Source organism: Tenrec ecaudatus, chromosome 9 (assembly GCF_050624435.1).
Source record: "Tenrec ecaudatus isolate mTenEca1 chromosome 9, mTenEca1.hap1, whole genome shotgun sequence".
NCBI classification, from domain to species: domain Eukaryota; kingdom Metazoa; phylum Chordata; class Mammalia; order Afrosoricida; family Tenrecidae; genus Tenrec; species Tenrec ecaudatus.
The window spans coordinates 7,699,506-7,717,439 of record NC_134538.1 but is presented as its reverse complement, the minus strand read 5'-3'; the positions used below and the strand labels follow the sequence as shown (position 1 = coordinate 7,717,439).

At 48.1% G+C, this 17,934-nt stretch overlaps 1 protein-coding gene across 3 annotated transcripts in view; it reads right to left on the bottom strand.

Moving 5' to 3' along the window:
• Positions 1-17,934, bottom strand: part of SLCO3A1 (solute carrier organic anion transporter family member 3A1) — a 311,681-nt gene that overhangs the window by 41,248 nt on the left and 252,499 nt on the right. For all 3 annotated transcript variants that reach the window (XM_075557876.1, XM_075557877.1, XM_075557875.1), the window contains exons 6-7: positions 11,788-11,986; positions 10,253-10,391 (exon numbers count right to left, since the gene is read on the bottom strand). In XM_075557876.1, coding sequence (XP_075413991.1) covers positions 10,253-10,391; positions 11,788-11,986 — 338 coding nt within the window. The remainder of the gene's footprint in view (positions 1-10,252; positions 10,392-11,787; positions 11,987-17,934) is intronic.

Here is a 17,934-nt window from a genome sequence, read left to right as displayed (position 1 = left end):
GGAAACGGTGGGCTGAACAAGAGAAGCTGAGAGCGCCGAGAGGGGTGGACTCAGACTGAACAGACAGGGCCCCCGCATCGCTCTCTCCCCTTACTTGAAAACCAGAGGTGCCTATGCGGTGCAAATAGCTCATCTGGTAAACAGAAAGGTGGAAGGCTTGAGTGACCTCACTTTGAAGAGCCAGTCCCTGAAAACCCCATGGAACACAGCTGTACTCGGGCACAAGGGCTGGCCGGGCATTGGAGTCCACTTGACAATGAATGGTTTACTGTAAACCAAACTCCTGACCAGATTGTGCAGTCCAAGACTCACACCCAGGCTCGCACGGTGCTAGAAGATTCTCCCAAACCTGATCCACGTGGTAAATTCCCACTCATCTTGCACAAAGGCCTGATCCCCTGTCATTCCTTTTCCTCCAAGGAAAAGGGATCTGTCTTCCATTGAGACGTCTCATACCTTGTGCAAATTTCTGCCTTCAGAGCCAGGGCATTGCAGGTTCATGACTACATGTCTGCTTCCTTCTATTAGAATACCGCTCCGCAACTTTTAATGTTGGTTATTTCGGAAAGGTAAAAATACTCTCCTTATTGACTCAAGTTCATTTTTAAACAATGTGTTGTGGGATTATAAAGAGACTTTTCCCAAGCTTTGTCTCCCCCAAAGACATGTCAAACATTAGAGGGAATTCGCCAGCATATGGTGGGAGGTCAGATGCTTAGAGACATCCTCCCTGAAGGCAGTCAGTTGCCAGACTACTGTCTGCTCCCACCACAGGTAGAGCCCGCTCCCTGCTCTTAAGGACCATGGGCTACTTCTCCCTAAAGGCTTGTGACCATTAGCCTGGTCCCTGTAAGTGGGGTTTACACCCTACTAATAATGATTTCTATGGAGATCCAGAGAACAGGTCAAACCTGCTCAGTGACATCCAAAGTCAGCCTGCCATCCTGAATCTAGAATCTGCCCGTCTTATCACATGTATACCCCCAATCCCTCCTCTTCCTATTGCATGTATGTTACTAGATCGTCCCCCTCTCATTGCTATATAACCTATAGTGCAACCCCTTCCTGTGATGTATGTCTTTACCTGTAATTAGTGGGCTTGCACTCACCCCAAAGGTATATAGGCCTGGGTTAGCTATAAAGACGTCTCTCGAGCTCCCCCCCTTGGCCTCTCATCAGTTCTCCCTCTCCTCTCTGGTCCTCTCTCCCCGTTTCTTTTCCTCTTGCCCTCCTTCCCCTCCCTGTCTTGACCTGCTCTCTGACCTCAGATCTACACATGGACCACCGAGCAGGAGCAACCATGAAATGTGTCTGACTCCATTATTTCAATCTCTCTTCTATCTTTCATGTTTTCTATGATTTTATCATAATCCATATATATCTCAACCATATAATTGCACCTATCGATTAGCTGTGATTAGCTGTGGGGGGCTGGCATATTCCCCACACAATGTGGAAATATATGTAAGATGTCAAGCAAATATACACAAATTGATTCCCTAATGGAAGGGAAGTAACCTTTTTGAATTAGTTTACTGCTATCCATTTTCTGAAAGAATTCAAGAAAAGATTCAAACCTAGAATTGCAATTTTGAAAGATTCTACAGGCAAGATATTGAATAATGTAGGAAGCTTCCCTCAATGAAAGAACACGTTGTTCTGTTAACCTGGCATTCTGTGATGCTCACCTTTCTGATATGACCGCTGAAGAAAAAATGGGTGTATAAGAAAATATGGTGAAGAAAGCTGATGGTGCGTGGCTATTAAAAGATATAGCATCTGGGGTCTTAAAGGTCTGAAGTCAAATAAGTGGCTATCTAGCACATAAGCAACAAGCCCAGATGGAAGAAGCATGCCAGCCTGTGCGATCATGAGGTGTTGACGAGATCAGGTAACAGGCACCAGAAGACCCCAAACAAATAATCATATTGTTAAGAATGAGGGAGGCCAGAGTGGAGACACAAAACCCATCTGTAGACAAATGGACATCCCCTCACACCAATGGCAATGATCAATGCATAATGCCCTACTCCCCAAGGGGAAGAACAACAGAAATGTGGGTGAAGGGAGACAGCAGTCAGTGTAAAATATGAAAATAATAATTTCTAATTTATCAAGGATTCGCAAGGGAGGGAGGGTGGGGGAAGGAGGCAAAAAAGAGGAACTGATACCAAGGGCTCGGGTAGAAAAGATTGTTTAGAAAATGATGATGGCAACACATGTACAAATGTGCTTGATACAACTGATGGAGGGATTGCTATGAAATGACTTTAAGAAGAATTGATTTTAAAAAGACAGAGAAGAAGGAAAGAATACACAGAATCACCATACCAAAATGAACCAGTCAACAACCCACCATTTCTAGAAGTAGCACGTGAACAAGAACCAAAGATGCTGAGGAAAGAAGTTCAAGCCGCACTGAATGCATTAGCCAAAACCAAGGCTCCAGAAATTGAAGGACTATCCATTGAAATGCTTAAGACAGCCCTAGAAGAAGCCCTAGAAGCACTCACTTATCTATGCCAGGAAATTTGGAAGACAGCTACTTGGCCCGTTGATTGGAACAGATCCATATCTGTGCCCATTTCAAAGGTGACCCAACAGGATGCTCAAACTATAGAAAAGTATCGTTGATATTGCACACGAGTACTAATTTGCTTAATATCCCACAACAATGGTTACGGCAGTACATTGACAGTGAACTGCCAGAAGTCCAGGCTGGATTCAGAAGAGGATGTGGAACAAGGGATATCATTGTTGATGTCAGATAGAGCTCAGCTCCAAGCAGACGCTACTAGAAAGATGTTTGCTTGTGTTTCATTGACTATGCCCAGGCATTCGACTGTGTGGACCATGGTCAACTGTGGATCACCTTGTGGAGAATGGGAATCCCGGATTGCTTCATTGTGCTCATTCAGAACTTGTACTTGGATCAAGAGGCAGTTGTAGGAACCGAACATGGGAATACTGCCTGGTTAAAATCAGGGATGGTGTGCGTTTGGCTTGTATCCTCTCACCACACTTGTTTAATGTGTATGCTGAGCAAATCACCAGAGATGCCGGTTTACAGGAAGACCAGTGCAGCATCAGGACTGAACGCAGGATGATACATAACCTGCAGTGTGCAGATGGCTTCACCTTGCTTGCTGAAAGTGAGGAGGACTTGAAACGCTTGCTGATGAAGATCAAGGATTGTAGCCTTCCATGTGGATGACAACTCAACGTAAGGAAGATCAAAATGCTCACAACTAGACGAGTAGGGTTTTTTTCTTCTTCTGATAAATGGAGAAAAGGTTGATGTTGTCAAAGATCTCTGTCTTACTTGGATCCACAATCAATCCTCATAGAAACAGCAGTCAAGAGTTCAAAAGACATATTGTATTGGGTAAGACCGCTGCCTAAGGGATGCTACTTTGAGGACTAAGGTGCGCCTGACCCAAGCCCTGGTAGTCTCCATGGCAATGGATGCACGTGAATTCAACACTGAAAAGGGAAGCCTGCAGAAGAATTGGTACATTTGAAGGCGGTGCTAGAGAAGAATATTGACAGTGTCGTGGGGTAGGTGAAAGGACAAACCCATCTGTCTTGGAAGAAGTAAGACCAGAGTGCTCTTTAGAGGCAAAGATGCTAAGCCTTTGTCTTGCTGACTTTGGCTATACTGTCAGGAGAAGCCAGTCCCTGGAGAAGGACATCGTATTTGGTAAAGAGGAGGGACAGTGAAAAAGAGTAAGGCCCTTCACGGAATGGATTGACACAGTGGCTGCACCAACGGGCTTGGGCACAGGAACAACTCTGAGGCTGTCACAAGGCCTGGCAGTGTTTTGTTCAGGTGTGCAGAGAGTCGCTATTGGTCAGAGCCACTTCTATTGCACCTGACACCACCACCACCACCACCACCACCACCACCACCACCACCACCACCACCACCACCAGTTCTTGCAACTTGAGATACGCTGCCCACGTCTTCCTTTGGGGTGTCTAATCCAAGAGGTCTTGGCAATGTTTCATTCTTGAGCTGCCTTTTGAAATGTTTCATCTGCTCTTTTACTTCATCCTTTCTGCCATTTGCTTGAACTACTCCATGTTTAAGAGGCTGGGCCACTGTTGACTCGATGGGACCTAACAACAGTGGCATCTAGTTTCTCCAATTTTTGTTTCATTCAAAGACAGGGACCTATTTAGATTTGTATGTGCTTTTTTAAAAGGATTAGGATATATATATATACATATATATGTATACACTGTTTTACAATGTGTTCTCTTCAGTTACGGTCATGTTAAGTGCTATCTTTACTCTCATTTAATAGCAAATATAGCCCCTCGTCTCATTCAGTTCCTTATTTCTATGACCACTACAGGGCTTGAGTTATATTAGGTATTTAGGTAGCAACGTCCCAATAAGTTGATTTGTGAATCTTCCCAAGTCCCGTTTGACAGGCCATTCCCAGGGTGAGGACAGGCTTTTAATGTGGTCTGGCAACTAGAGCTTCCATGGTAGCCAGGCTTTCTGGCAGAGCTTCCAAACTCAAATATTTGGGGGGCCAAAAACCACAAATCAGAAAAATCACCAAGGGACAATATTTGGCCACTGTGGGAACCATGTCAATGTCCTGCCAAAGGGGCATCCTCTTTTCAACTGCAGCCAGCACTGTCCCACATTAGCTGACCTTCCAAGTTCTTCAGAAAGGCTGGAAATCCAAATTCATGTCTGAACTGCCCAGGCTGTTAAACCTTGATTCGAGTCACAGTAAATACATTTGCAGGGCAGTGCTGGCACCTGAGCAGCCTGTCTGGTCCCTCAGCTGCAGTGCATTAACCTGGTGCCTGCAATTCTCCAGCTAACTGCGAATAAAGCAGGGGAGATGGAAAGGAGATGACAGGACAAGTCCGCCTTTCAGGTCACATGCTTATCCCCACGAAGACACATCATGCCATCTCTATTATTAGGGTAGTGGTGCCCAAATGCTCTGATTTTGTCCAAGGGAGCTAAGGCCATGCTTGCAGATATTTGGGGTTGTGGCAGATTGCGTGGGGGTGGGGTAAAGGGTTGCTATGTCATCCTGGGTAGAGTAGAGGCTGGGGAGGTGGCTGAACATCCTACAGCACATAGGACAGCTTCCCGTAACAATGAATCCTCTTGCCCTGAGAGTCAGCAGCATGTTTGAGAAATCTGATAGGACAGCGGTGCTTCTCAACCTTGGTTACACATGGGGGCACTTTGGGAAAAAGAAAATGATAACTGGGTCCCACACCGGAACAATTAAACCAGAATCTCTGAGACGGAGGCTCCGACATTAGATTTTGAAAGCTCCGAAGTCTACTAATTCTACTGGGCAGCCAGGATTCTGATCCATATGAAACCATGAGTTTCTGGCATATAAGGCTCTGGTGGTATAGTGGATTACGTGTGGGGATGTGAACGCAAGGTCAAGAGTTCCATTCCACCAGCCGCCTCCCAGGAAGAAGATGTGGTTTTGCCTCAGAAACCCACCAGGGTGGTGCTACCTTGTCCCAAAGGGCTGCCATGAATCAGAATTGACTGTGGGACAGTGGGTTTGGTTTTCCCTTTATTTATTTCAGAAGAGAGTCATCTTTCTTCCTTCTAGGGAAGCTACTTGGTGTTTTCCTCAAGTAGATGCACCATAAATCTCTGTTGCCTGAGTCAGGGAAATCAAGGAGCCCTGTTGGCACACGGTTGAAAGAGCTTGGCTGCTTCCCTAAAGGTCAGTGGTTTGAAACTATCAGCCATTCTGTGGGAGAAAGATGTGGCTGTCTGCTTCCATAGATTATAGCCTTGCAAACACCATGGGGCAGTTTCATCCTGCCCGGTACAGTCAGGATTGACTGCACAGCAACGGGGTTGGTTCTTGTTTGGAGAGAGGGGTAGATTAGTTGCTATCATTAATCGCCTCCTAGCTGCTGTGCTGGATTCATATGAGATTTTTCAACATTTTATTGGTGGCTTTTGTTACCTTTTTTCCTTTTTTCTAAAAGTCAATTATTCAGTACATTGAAAGGACACGACTTCCAGCAGTCAATCAGTAGCATGCTAACACGCTTTCTGCTGGAATAATTACTTCAGAAAGCGAAAGGGTACAGAAACAATCTGGGTAATATATTCATGCCAAAGGAAGCTTACAAAATTAACTTGCAGGCTCTTTTGTCACCCCTCCTGCCTCGAATTGGAAATCGTGTATTAAATACAATCCTGGAAATATCTATTGCTATCATTCAAGAAGCTACGAAACAGGAAAATCATCATCTTTTTTTTTTTTTTAACCAAGGAGCAAAGTCTAATATTAGAAACTTCCTACTGTTAACCAAGTTTCCCAATGGTCAGAATTACTTGATCGGCGATTTATTTAAACCTCATCAAATGGTGAGCAATTTGGCAAGCCTTGCTGGAAGGCCCGAGTTGTGCTAGATGAGCAGTGGTGGAATTGGCACTAACTTAACGGACTGGCCTACCCGTGGCTATTCATGGAGTTTGGCTCCCTGGGGCTTCCTGAGTTCAGCACAAGGGCACTAGTCAAGCATTTGGGAGACACGGGGTCTCTGATCAGAGCCATGACAGGCAATGGACACCTGACCGTCTACCACAGAACCCTCTCTGAGGATGCTGGAGTCTGGGAGCCCTTGGCACATCTGGGTAAGTACTGGGCAGGGTGAGTACAGGTGCTGGGGGACTCCAAGGTGGGGGGGGGGGAAGCAATGAAGACTCAGAGGAAGCGACATGGTGGGAGGTTTCCCAGAGAAGCAGAAGACGGAGGAGCAGAGCCCTCCGCGCAGGGATAATGCCCTTGAGGAGTGGAACCAGTCAAGCACTTGACTATTAATTGGAAGGCTGGCAATTCCAGTCAATCCAGAGGTGCCTCACAAGAAAGGCCTGATGATCCCCTTTTCAATAACCAGACTCTGGAAACCCAAAGGCACACAGTTCTACTCTGACACCCCTGGGGTCACCATGAGTCAGCAGGCTCCAGCGGAACCGGGTCTGTTTGGCTTCTGCAAGTAAAAGAATGGGATGTGGGCAGGCCCGGTGGGCAGGCAGGTCCAGGTCTGGGTGTGTGGCGGGAACTGAGAGGTGCTTGGTGCATCCAGCAGTTGCTAGAAGACTTGCCGGGAGTGGTGTAACCAAGGCTGGAGGGGCAGCCTGGGCAAGATTGTGAGGGATGAAGGGGAGCGCTCAGCTAAGGAAAACATGTAGGAAGAGGTTCTTTCTTAAAAAGGAAGCGCTCTAAGCAGAACTTTCATCCTAAAAGTGAAGTTGCTGAAGGCAGATGGTAGACACTGCCTTTGGTACCAGGTGGACCCTGTGCACATAGGCTGGCTCTACCATGTTCTGCTGCGTGACCGTGAAGAAGTCATGAACCTCCTCTGAAGGCAGGGGATAGGAGCAAGCAGGACCTCAAAAGGTAGTTGGAAGGGTGAACCACAAGACAGAATGATCAATGGGGCAAAGGGTGTTGATGCACCGACTGGTGGGGCGTGCGCCATGCCAAGGAGAGTGGAAGGATATGTGAGAAAAGGAAAGGAGGTGGAGAAGGAGCATTTAATCCGTGGAAGATGCTGTTGGAGATGCGTGGAGATGAGACAGGCAGGAAAAGTGGATGAAAGGGGGAGCTAACATTCCAGGGATACACTCCACCCCTTGACAATTTCTCAAAATGCCGCAGCAAAGATCTGAAAGATGGACGTCGCTTCTTGCTGGTTGTGGGGTGTTGACTTGAGAGGCTTCTGACCATGTATCCAGCTGCCATGAGCTGTTAGGGACACATGGAAGCCCTTGCTACCTGGCCTGTGAAAGGCTCTTGCTGTTGCCACACAGTGTCACGGCTGTGGCTGTTTGGGAGGCTGACCCGTCACTGGGCCCTGCTATCACCGGCAGCCGGGCTCTCTGGTGCACAGTGTCTATGCGCAGGGAACGTTACCCCAACCCCACCGTCTCCCACAGCAGCTCTGGGGTTTCTGACCCTCTGCCTTATAATTGCAGCAGAATCACCCCCTGCCTGCACCCTCGGGGAGAGACTGCGGGGTCTCAAGCAATGTGAAAAAAAAGGCAGGTGTCTGGGGAATAAAGGATATGTTTGAGGTAAGCCGAGGAGCTGGAAATCCGATAATTGCATTCCGCGGCTTTGCTGTTTCAGCAGCCACGGGCCTGATTAGGCTCTTATTCAATAAGACGTGTAAATGCAATTTTGGGGGAAATTCAATGTTTAAGATACTTTCTTTGTTGTTGTTGTTCAGTGCATTCTCTGAAAGAAAGCCTGGCTTGGTCTCAGGATACCAGTCTAGCTTGAGTCCATTTCATTCCTGGGACAGGACAAGAATGGAGACCCATTCATAATCACCACGGTCTTGTATCTAAAATGCTAATGAAATTGTTGTCATGAAAAATAATAGCCTGTGGCTTAATTTTAAATGTTCTCAAGGCCCCATCTTTTTTTAAAAATCATTTCGATTCACATAAGGAAAGTGCTTTATAATTTAATTTTTTTATAAATGCCCCCCCTAACCCCAATGGTGATTTATTTTCTCCACAGAAGGCTGTTATTAACTGGCCAGGAATCTAAATATTAAAAACAAGGGAAAACAAAATCTTAGAAAATGAAAATAAATGATCCATTTTTTCTTCTCCGCAGGGAAATTATTGTGACCCCCTCCGCCCGCCCTCCGGGAAAAAAAAATACTGGATGTGGAAAGAGGGGAAATTAATAAATCCACCCTGAAAGCAGCCACTCAGCCTTCATGGCCTCTTCCTTCCATTCCTGGGTCACATCGGCATGTACCGGGTCCTTCTGGGCTTAGCTTGGGGCTGCTAACAGCAATGTCAGTGATCCAAAGCCATTACCTCGCCAAGGGGAAAACATGAGGCTACGGGTTTCAGCAAAGCTGAGTGCCCCAAGCGAAAAGCAGGGGAGTGGGAGAGAAAGGCTGAAGCAGGGTGACTACCCTCTCATCGTCTGGCTGAGAGAGTAGCATTAAAAAAAAAAAAAAAGAATTTGCCTTCCAGTTGATTCTGACACCCAAGGATTTCTGTGCCCCTTAAAACACCCGCCACAACCAAAAGAATACCAAAACACTGTCTACGGTCATGCCCCCTGAATGTGCCCGGCCTCGTCTCATCTCAGAAGCTAAGCAGGGCCGGGCCTGGTGCCTACTTGGATGGGAGAATACCAAAAAGCCCAAACCAGTTGTCATACACCAAATCAGACTCAGGGCAGGCCCGGGAGCTGCCGAGCACATGTGTGTCAAGGCTGTGAGCTTTTAGGAGGGAGACCAGCAGGCCTTTCTTCCAAGGTGCCTCTGAGAGGATTTGCCCATCCACTTTTTAGCTGGTAACGGACTGTGTAACACATGGGGCACCTTTGGGACCTCTCTTTGGCCGTGATAGGAAAGCACTCTGACTGCAGAGTAGCAGACAGACCCTGTGCGGCCCACCCAGAGCCAGGAGGCTGATTCGGTCGCTACTGCGTTAGTCCAAGCAGGAGCATGGGACCCCTTTACCAGCATCATCTGAATGCAGTGCAAGAACAGGTGCAAGAAGAGCCACTGCTCAGGTGGGAGCAACGTGCTGGAGGGGCCAGGTACTCAGTCGCAGTTTTTATGAAGAGAACACCCGGAATGTCACGGGCTGGCTTCTCCATTGTAAAATGCATGCTAGGAAGGAACGAGCGGCAATAACAGGCACATTCGTAAAAGTGTGCTGAGGGAGTAGGAAAAGGCGGGTGGCAGCCAGTTGGGAAGAAAAAGTAGAGGGAATTGAGTAAGGACAGAGGCAAAGTTAGTGCCAGGGAGTCTTAGGCTTGAGAGAATTCTGCCTTGACAAATGGTCGTCATACTTCTGGTGCTGGGGAGGCTCGCCACCTCTAGAGGCATCTCATTCCATCCAGACCCTTTATGAGTGCCTTGGACTGAAATATTTCTCCCGGGCTCCATGCGTACAGCTTCCCTGGTACATGTGTGAAGGTGACTTTTCACTGTCATTCGGCGAATGAAGTTCCTGGGAAAGTCGGCCACTTGATTTGGGCAGTGGTTACACTGAACGGCTGGCTGGTCTTTCCACCCTGCGACAAAGCTCTCTGTCAGATACGGGCTGATGCTCAGAAAATGGCCCGGGGCAGGAGAACACTGAATGGAGCATGCGCAGTTGCTCCCTCTCAACCCTGGCCCTGGCCTTGGGCTGTAAGAAGCTACTTTGGCTGCTGGGGGCCCCCTGTTGACCCCCTCCCCATCAGGAAATCACTGGTACCGTGCTGCTGCAGCCAGCAAAGCAGGCAGACAGGTAGGTGATCCCATCGGCTCCGCACACTGGGGTGAAGGAGTCGGTTTGGCATTCACAGTTCTTATTGCAGGGCGAGTAGGGGTCCAGGGCTGAGCCGGGCGCTGAGCTGGAACAGAACGGAGAGATGCAGCCCATCAGACAGAGTCATCCAAACAGATCCTCCCATCAGCACCCCTCTGTGCCTGGGCAGGAAGCATCCCGTTCATGCCTGTGCCGGTGGAGTCCTGACCTGGTACCCATTCCTTCACCATTTTGTTTGAAACCTCGCTGGCCTACAAGGACTGGCCCGGGTGGTGTCCAGGGGCTGTGCAGGTTGTGCCCTGCCCGAGAGCACCAGGTGAGCAGGGAGAGGGAGCTGGGTCTTCTCAGAGCAAGAGGCCCCTTTTTTGTTCTTTGGCCAACATGCCCTCTGGGCTGGTGGCAGCCAGGGCTTATCTTAGCTCATGGTCACCCTCTTGGTAGAGCCTGTCCTGCTGCTGAAGCCTCAGTTGACCTTCCCATCTGCCTTCTGGATTCGATTCATGCCCTTCTCTTGCTCTTATCCATCCCCAGCAGACAGCAAGGCTCTTTATAAAGCTTACGATGTGGCCGTGCCTAGCCCGCCCTCCGTACCGAGGGGCCGTGTGACGGACTCACGCCGGACAACCTCACTGAGAGGTTCAGATGGTCTTCTGCATCATGAAAGGCAGAGCCCCCTAGCCTAGAACAAGGGAGCTGACAGGAAAGCAAGGGCGAGGGGGCATCTTCTCGGACTCAAGATGGACAGGTGTCTCCTTCACCTTTGCGGCTTTTTAATCAAGCCTGCCAGGGTCCGGCGCCCTTACACAGTGATCCAGAGGAGGAAGACCACCGAGATCTGACAGTGGCTGTGCCCGGCCCTGTTCTAGGAACGGCATGCGCCCCTGCACCCATGCGCAGTCTCGCCCCATGGAGCGTGTGCAGCCGTGGCCTCGCGTGTACAGATAAGGAAGTGGGGCACAGACGGGTGAGCCAGCTGCTCAGACGTACATAATGTGCACCATAAGAATGAATACTTCCTTTCTTCCTCTTTTCCTCCCTCCTGCGGACTCCCCAGCTCCCTCCGTCTGGACCCCCTACACTATCACAAGCGGATATATATATATATATATATATTTTTTTTTTTTCACAAGCAGATATTTTAAGGGACTGGTAACATTCCATCTTCTATAGTAAGCTGAATTTGAAAATAAAACTCATTTTCATTTTCTATATTTACATGCTTCCTAATGCCCAGCGCCAAACATCACCCGACTTTGTCTCCCCGGGCACTCCGGGCTGCTCTGGGAGAAGGTCCTGTCTGTCGGTCGGTCCCTGGGGACATCGCGATCCTTCCCCCCAGGGAGTCAGATGCAGCTGTGCCTGGTCTCCTCCAGTCATGGCCCCTGGGGACAAAGCCGATGGCACTCACACCAACCCCTGGGAGGGAGTGCTGGTGTCCGTGAGGGCGGGACGGGGCTGAGGCGGACGTTTCTGGAACTTACTTGTTTCCGTAGGGAGCAGTGACTCCAGCCACAGGGCCCGTGTCACATCCCAGGAAGAGGAAGGACACGTAGCAAGCCGTGGACACCAGGTTCACGAGCATGGCCATCCGAATGGCGCCGAGCGCAGACAGGCTGAGCTTCTTCACCAGGAGACCGCCCAGGAAGATTCCCAGGCAGGCGCATGGAATCGCAGTCATTCCTGGAACAAGCGCAGAGTGGAGGAGCGTGAGTAGGAACCAACCACAAGTAGGAACCAATCAACCAGAGTACTCCATAGTGCACTGGAGTGTTTGATGGAGGCCAAGTCTCTGTCCAAATCCTTGGGCACAGATGGTTCAGCACTCGTGTATGAAGCCAAAGGCTGGAGGTTTGAACCCAACTGGAAGACTCTCAGTAGAAAGGTCTAGTGATCTGATTCTGAAAGGTTGCAGCTATGGACATCCCATGGGGTCATTCTACTCTCCGTAGATGGGTCACCATGAGTTGGAATCAAATCAGTGGTGACTGAAAACGACAATTTCTGCCCAATGGCTGTCACTTGGATTCTGGCTCATAGCAACCCCGTGGGGTGTCCAAGTAGAACTGTGATCGGGGGACTGTCGCGATGGTTAGAATTTATGTCAAACGTCACATAGCTGGGTCTAGCCCAATCTACCAATCAGATGTTAGCTTGGTGACATCTCTGTGGGGTGTGGCCATTGTGTAAGAGAGGCCCTGAGCAGACTCAAGCTCCCTCTTGCTCCTTCGAGTTTTGGACCCTGTGTCTGGTTCCCCTCCTGTTACAGTGCCGGTGGATCTCAGGAGCCACCAGTGGACTGCCAACTTCAAATGGGTTTGGCCGACCCCGGGTTCACTCAGCTCCGCATCCACCATCTGTGGCCCTCCTGCTTTGTCCTCCTGCTTCTTGTTCATCAGTTTGTGCAGCTACACGCGTCAGGGGCAGCTTCCAGCTTACATCGGACCTACAGACTTGAACCAGCCTGGCCTAACAACTGCTACAACCAGGTAGCCATTTCTTAATATAAATCTCTTTCTCTGTTCACACGCGCACCACTGGTTTTGCTTCTCTCTGAGAATCCAAACGAACGAGATTGTGAAAGACTGGTTTTTCAGAACTGGATCAGCATGCCTTTCTTCTAAGATACCATCTTTGGATGGAAATGAAAGTCTAACCTTTACATTAGCAGTCGAGTGTACCACCATACCACCCTAGGCCTCCAGGACAGCCAACCAGGTTTCCTTCTACCTTACTTTATCTCTCTCCACCCATCATTCATCTATCTATCTATCTATCTATCTATCTATCTATCTATCTATCTATCTATCTATCCATCCATCCATCCATCCATCCATCTACCTATCCATCTACCTATTCATCTACCTATCTACCTATCTATCCATCTATCTATCTATCTATCTATCTATCTATCTATCTATCTATCTATCTATCCATCCATCCATCCATCCATCCATCCATCCATCCATCTACCTATCCATCTACCTATTCATCTACCTATCTACCTATCTATCCATCCATCCATCTATCTATCTATCTATCTATCTATCTATCTATCTATCTATCTATCCATCCATCCATCCATCCATCCATCCATCCATCCATCCATCTACCTATCCATCTACCTATCTACCTATCTATCCATCCATCTATCTATCTATCTATCTATCTATCTATCTATCTATCTATCTATCTATCTATCTATCTATCTATCTATCCATCCATCCATCCATCCATCCATCCATCCATCCATTTACCTATCCATCTACCTATTCATCTACCTATCTACCTATCTATCCATCCATCTATCTATCTATCTATCTATCCATCCATCCATCCATCGATCCATCCATCCATCTACCTATCCATCTACCTATTCATCTACCTATCTACCTATCTATCCATCCATCTATCTATCTATCTATCTATCTATCTATCTATCTATCTATCTATCTATCTATCTATCTATCTATCCATCCATCCATCCATCCATCCATCCATCCATCCATCCATCCATCCATCCATCTACCTATCCATCTACCTATTCATCTACCTATCTACCTATCTATCCATCCATCTATCTATCTATATATCTATCTATCTTACTTTTGCCCTAATAAGCTTGTAGAAAATGACAGGAGGTAGGCATATAAAACACCAGTTACAACGAGCCTCGGTACATGTACCTATTAGGCTGAGTGAGTCACTGTGATTGATGGCTCAGGCTGCGTGTCAGCTAGACTGGGCCATGATCCTCGTGGTTTGGCAGTTCTAATGTAGCTGTCCCTCATGCTGACATATGGTGTAACAACCTCCAAAGTGAGACCAACCAAGAGCAGCCAATCAGTTGAAAGGGAGTTTCCTCAGGGGCGTCACCTGCTTCTAATAATAGGAATATTCTTGCAGTGTTCTGCTTTTTGGAATGAAGATCTGGCATTTGAATCATCATCATCTGACTTCTGGCCCTTTGGACTTGAGCCAGCTGCTTGTCTTACTGCCTACTGATCCTGGGATTCTTCAGCCTCTACAGCCGGAGTTAGCCATTTGCCCTCTTACCAGCCAACCTCGCATCCATTTGCCTCCACAGCCAGCAGGTGGCCATTTGACCTGCCAATCTTGAGTCCATCAACATCTGTAGCTACGTGATTTAGGAGAAACCTCCAGCCTGACATCTGACCCATGAGTTTGGAATCTGGCCACCGCGATAACTTGCTGAGTCATTTCACGAGATGAATCCTTCTCCACATGCATGGATAAGCTTCACTGGTCATATTTATCTAGAGAGCTCAGCCTAAGACATTGCACACCCTCCAAATTCCTTAGCCCTCGGACCTACACAGCGGTCTGAGTGGCTTAAAGAGGAGGAAAGTTAAACTGAAATGGATTTGGAGTCTTGTGACAAACAAGTTCGCTTCAAACAACAACAACAACAATGTAGGAAGCATCCAGCTGATCAAGGTGTTTACTAATGGGTGACTATTTAGTCCCCTGCGCCTCTGTGTCTCTGCAGACAAAAGCATTGCCACATGACTGTTATTTGTGACTTTGCTGCTAAAAACATTGAGAGCTAACTCAGTTATTTATGATCTCCTTGAGGCTCTTTTAAATCTTGCATATCCGTGCGATTGTTTTTGAACCTAGTGCTTTTATTATTCTAAGGTAAAGAAACTGTGACTAGTTAAGTAACATTTGCATAGATAAGAGTTTAGGAATGTTTAAGTTCTTTGATGTTTGTTTTGTAACCAATCCCCTTGCTTAAGAAGAGTATATATACCAAGCTTCAAATACACTGGAGACTTCAGTCCATGAGATTGGAGTCCTCCTGATCCCATGCTTGTACATAGCTCTTTCTTTTCCTTTCATCCGCATGCCTCAGTTCGAACCCAGTTTGATGCGGGATAGCTGGTCTAATCCCCCGCACAACAACAACAACACATACACACACACACACACACACACAAAGACATTGCACAATCACAGAAAATTCACACAAGCGATGAGGCAATAAAGATGAGGCAAAGCCAGGTGAACTGGAAGGTCAGTGTCATCAACCAGTGATATACTGTGTGCTCTTGAGGTCAATAGGTAAGAGGACTCAAAAGAGTCTGGGTCTTTGCTCCCTTCTTTTAATTAGGCGAGGGAGTGCTGTGGACAGGCTTGGTAGTCATTTCTCCCAGGGGTTCCAAAACTCAGCAGTCTGTAAAGACAGCGATTGAACCAGTTCTGCTCCTCCTAAGGAAGCAGCGTGCATCAACTCAGCATGTTGTGTGTCTCTTTGGGGAATAACTGGCATAAACATATTTATTTTCTGCCTCTTATACAAGGCAGCAGGAACATAATCCTGCTAGTCCTGACTCTCAGGTACTCAGGGAATTCTGGGAAGATCAAAGGACCCAAGGCTTCCAATCTCCTAGTTGGTTTTGCTCTCTTCTGAAACCTGGCTTCTCATGACTGGCGCCATTCATTCACAATGTAGATTAGAGATGCCTGATGTTCTCGTCTCAGCAGCCTCCGCCTTGCCAATCAACAGACCTGTAGGTCAGTAGACTACATCAATTGGCTAGTCTATGCTACAGGAGTGTAAATTAATGCGCCCGTTAGGGAAAGGAAGAGGCCACTGGGGAGGGATGCCGCAGGAAAACAGCACAGGTCCATTTTAAACCAGTGCCCGGCGTCTCAATTATCCTGTGTGCTGTCTGCAGCTATTGGATATCTGTGCAGGGTGCCTGCCCTTCTCCCCCTTGGGGTAAAAGCGATTATAGACCCATTCCCTCATGCCTCTTCCACGGAGGCTACAGCCAGCCATGCTTGCTCCCTTTCCTTTCTCGAGGCCCCAGGTTCTGCACTTGCTGTCCCTGCTTCTTGGGACAGTCTGGACCTAAATCTTTATTTGGCTGGTCCGGACCCCTGGCTGATAGCGGCTCCCATGTCCCACTCTTTGAGACTCATTGTTTCTTGCCTTGTTCTACTGCCTTCCTGGCTCTCCCCATCATCTGAGGATGTCTTGTTTAATATTAGTATCCGTGTTTCTTACGCTCTCGTCCCCTGCTAGGATGCATCTTCCCCAAGGACAACGACCCTTTCTGGCCTGCTCAGCCCAGCACCACCTTGCTCTGTCTGAATGGAGAGGTGTCCAGACTGGGTACTCGGCATCATTTTCTGAAGGACCCAAACAGCGACAGATTGAATCCAGGTGACTGAACATCAGTGACAACAGGTCCACACCCAGGGAACTGACTTGAACTGTTTACCTTCCTGCCAGAGACCTGGAGTGTGACTTCTGGTGACGGCAGCTATAGTGATGACAGGCTTTGGGTGCCCCCCTCCCAGCTACTCTCAGCCTCCTGCCCCAGTCCCTCATGGGGATGCCTTCCTAACACTGTAGGCTGGTATGAGAACACCCCCAAACTCTGTCCTCCTTACCCTAGGCTATGCAAATGGAGCCCTTTTGTCTTTATACAATTGATGTATGTATATGTATGGACAGTGATAAGAGCTGTATGAGCCCCTAATAAATTGTTAAAAAAAAAAAAGCGACCTCACCCACCCCTCCCTCATCCTGACCCAGCTAGTCACTGAATCCTCATCCAAACCCAGTGCTCAGGGGTAGATTCTGCATCCTGTGCTACAAAGTAGACCTGCCCCACCGGGTTCTCATTATCATCATCTTTATGCAGGCAGATCGCCAGCTCTTTCTTCTGCAATACCTTTGGGTGGACTGACGACCTGACTCAAAGAGACCTGATAGCACAGGACAGAACTGCCCTGCAGTTGACAAGGTCAGCATCCTTAAGGGAGCAAATGGCCAATTCTTTCCTCTCACCGAGCGAAGGTTGGAGTCGCTGACGTCCCAGTTAACAGCCAACCACTTACAACCAGTGGGTGACCAGTGGGCTCCTTTTCAGGTTAGTGCAAACTGTACCCCGGGGCCTCACAGGCCCTGCAGGTGAAGTATTCTCTCAGGTGATTCTCACTCTGCTTCCAAAGCCTTTCTCCACCGCCTTGTTGTCCATGGGCAGCCCTCCTGGCAGACAGCTCCCCAGTGCACACTCACTGTGGGGTGACACCCACCACGGTGGGGCACAGGGAGAGGCCAGGTGTGCAGCCTGCTGTGAAAGCCCAGGAAGGATGAGGGGCTGTCTCTGGGTGGTGGCGATGCACCCCACCCCCAGCACGAAGGCCTCTCAAGGGCAGCCCAGCTGCTGGTACAGGGAGGTGAGATTGTTTTTTTGACCTTCTGCCCCGCACACGATCGATCTGTTTGTCGATAGAAAAGTTAGAAATCTGTTCTGAAATAGAACGGAGCCCCCGAAGACAGAGCCGCTGTGCAAATATATCAAACTTTAATTAAAAAATAGATACATCCTGCCCTCTCTCTGTCAGGCAGGTATTAAAGGGCCAATTGCATTTTGAAAATAACCAGAAAATAGTGGAAAAGGAGTTATTAACACAGAAGGCAAATAAATAAATAAATAAATAAATAACACTTGTTCTACTCTAACAATTCCCAGGGAGCAACCTTTAAAAACAAACAAACAAGCCAAACCCCACTGTTGTCGAGTCGACTCTGAGTCCTGGCTTCTCAGGCTGGCATCTTTGTGGGAGCACACAGCTGCATTGTTCTCCTGGGG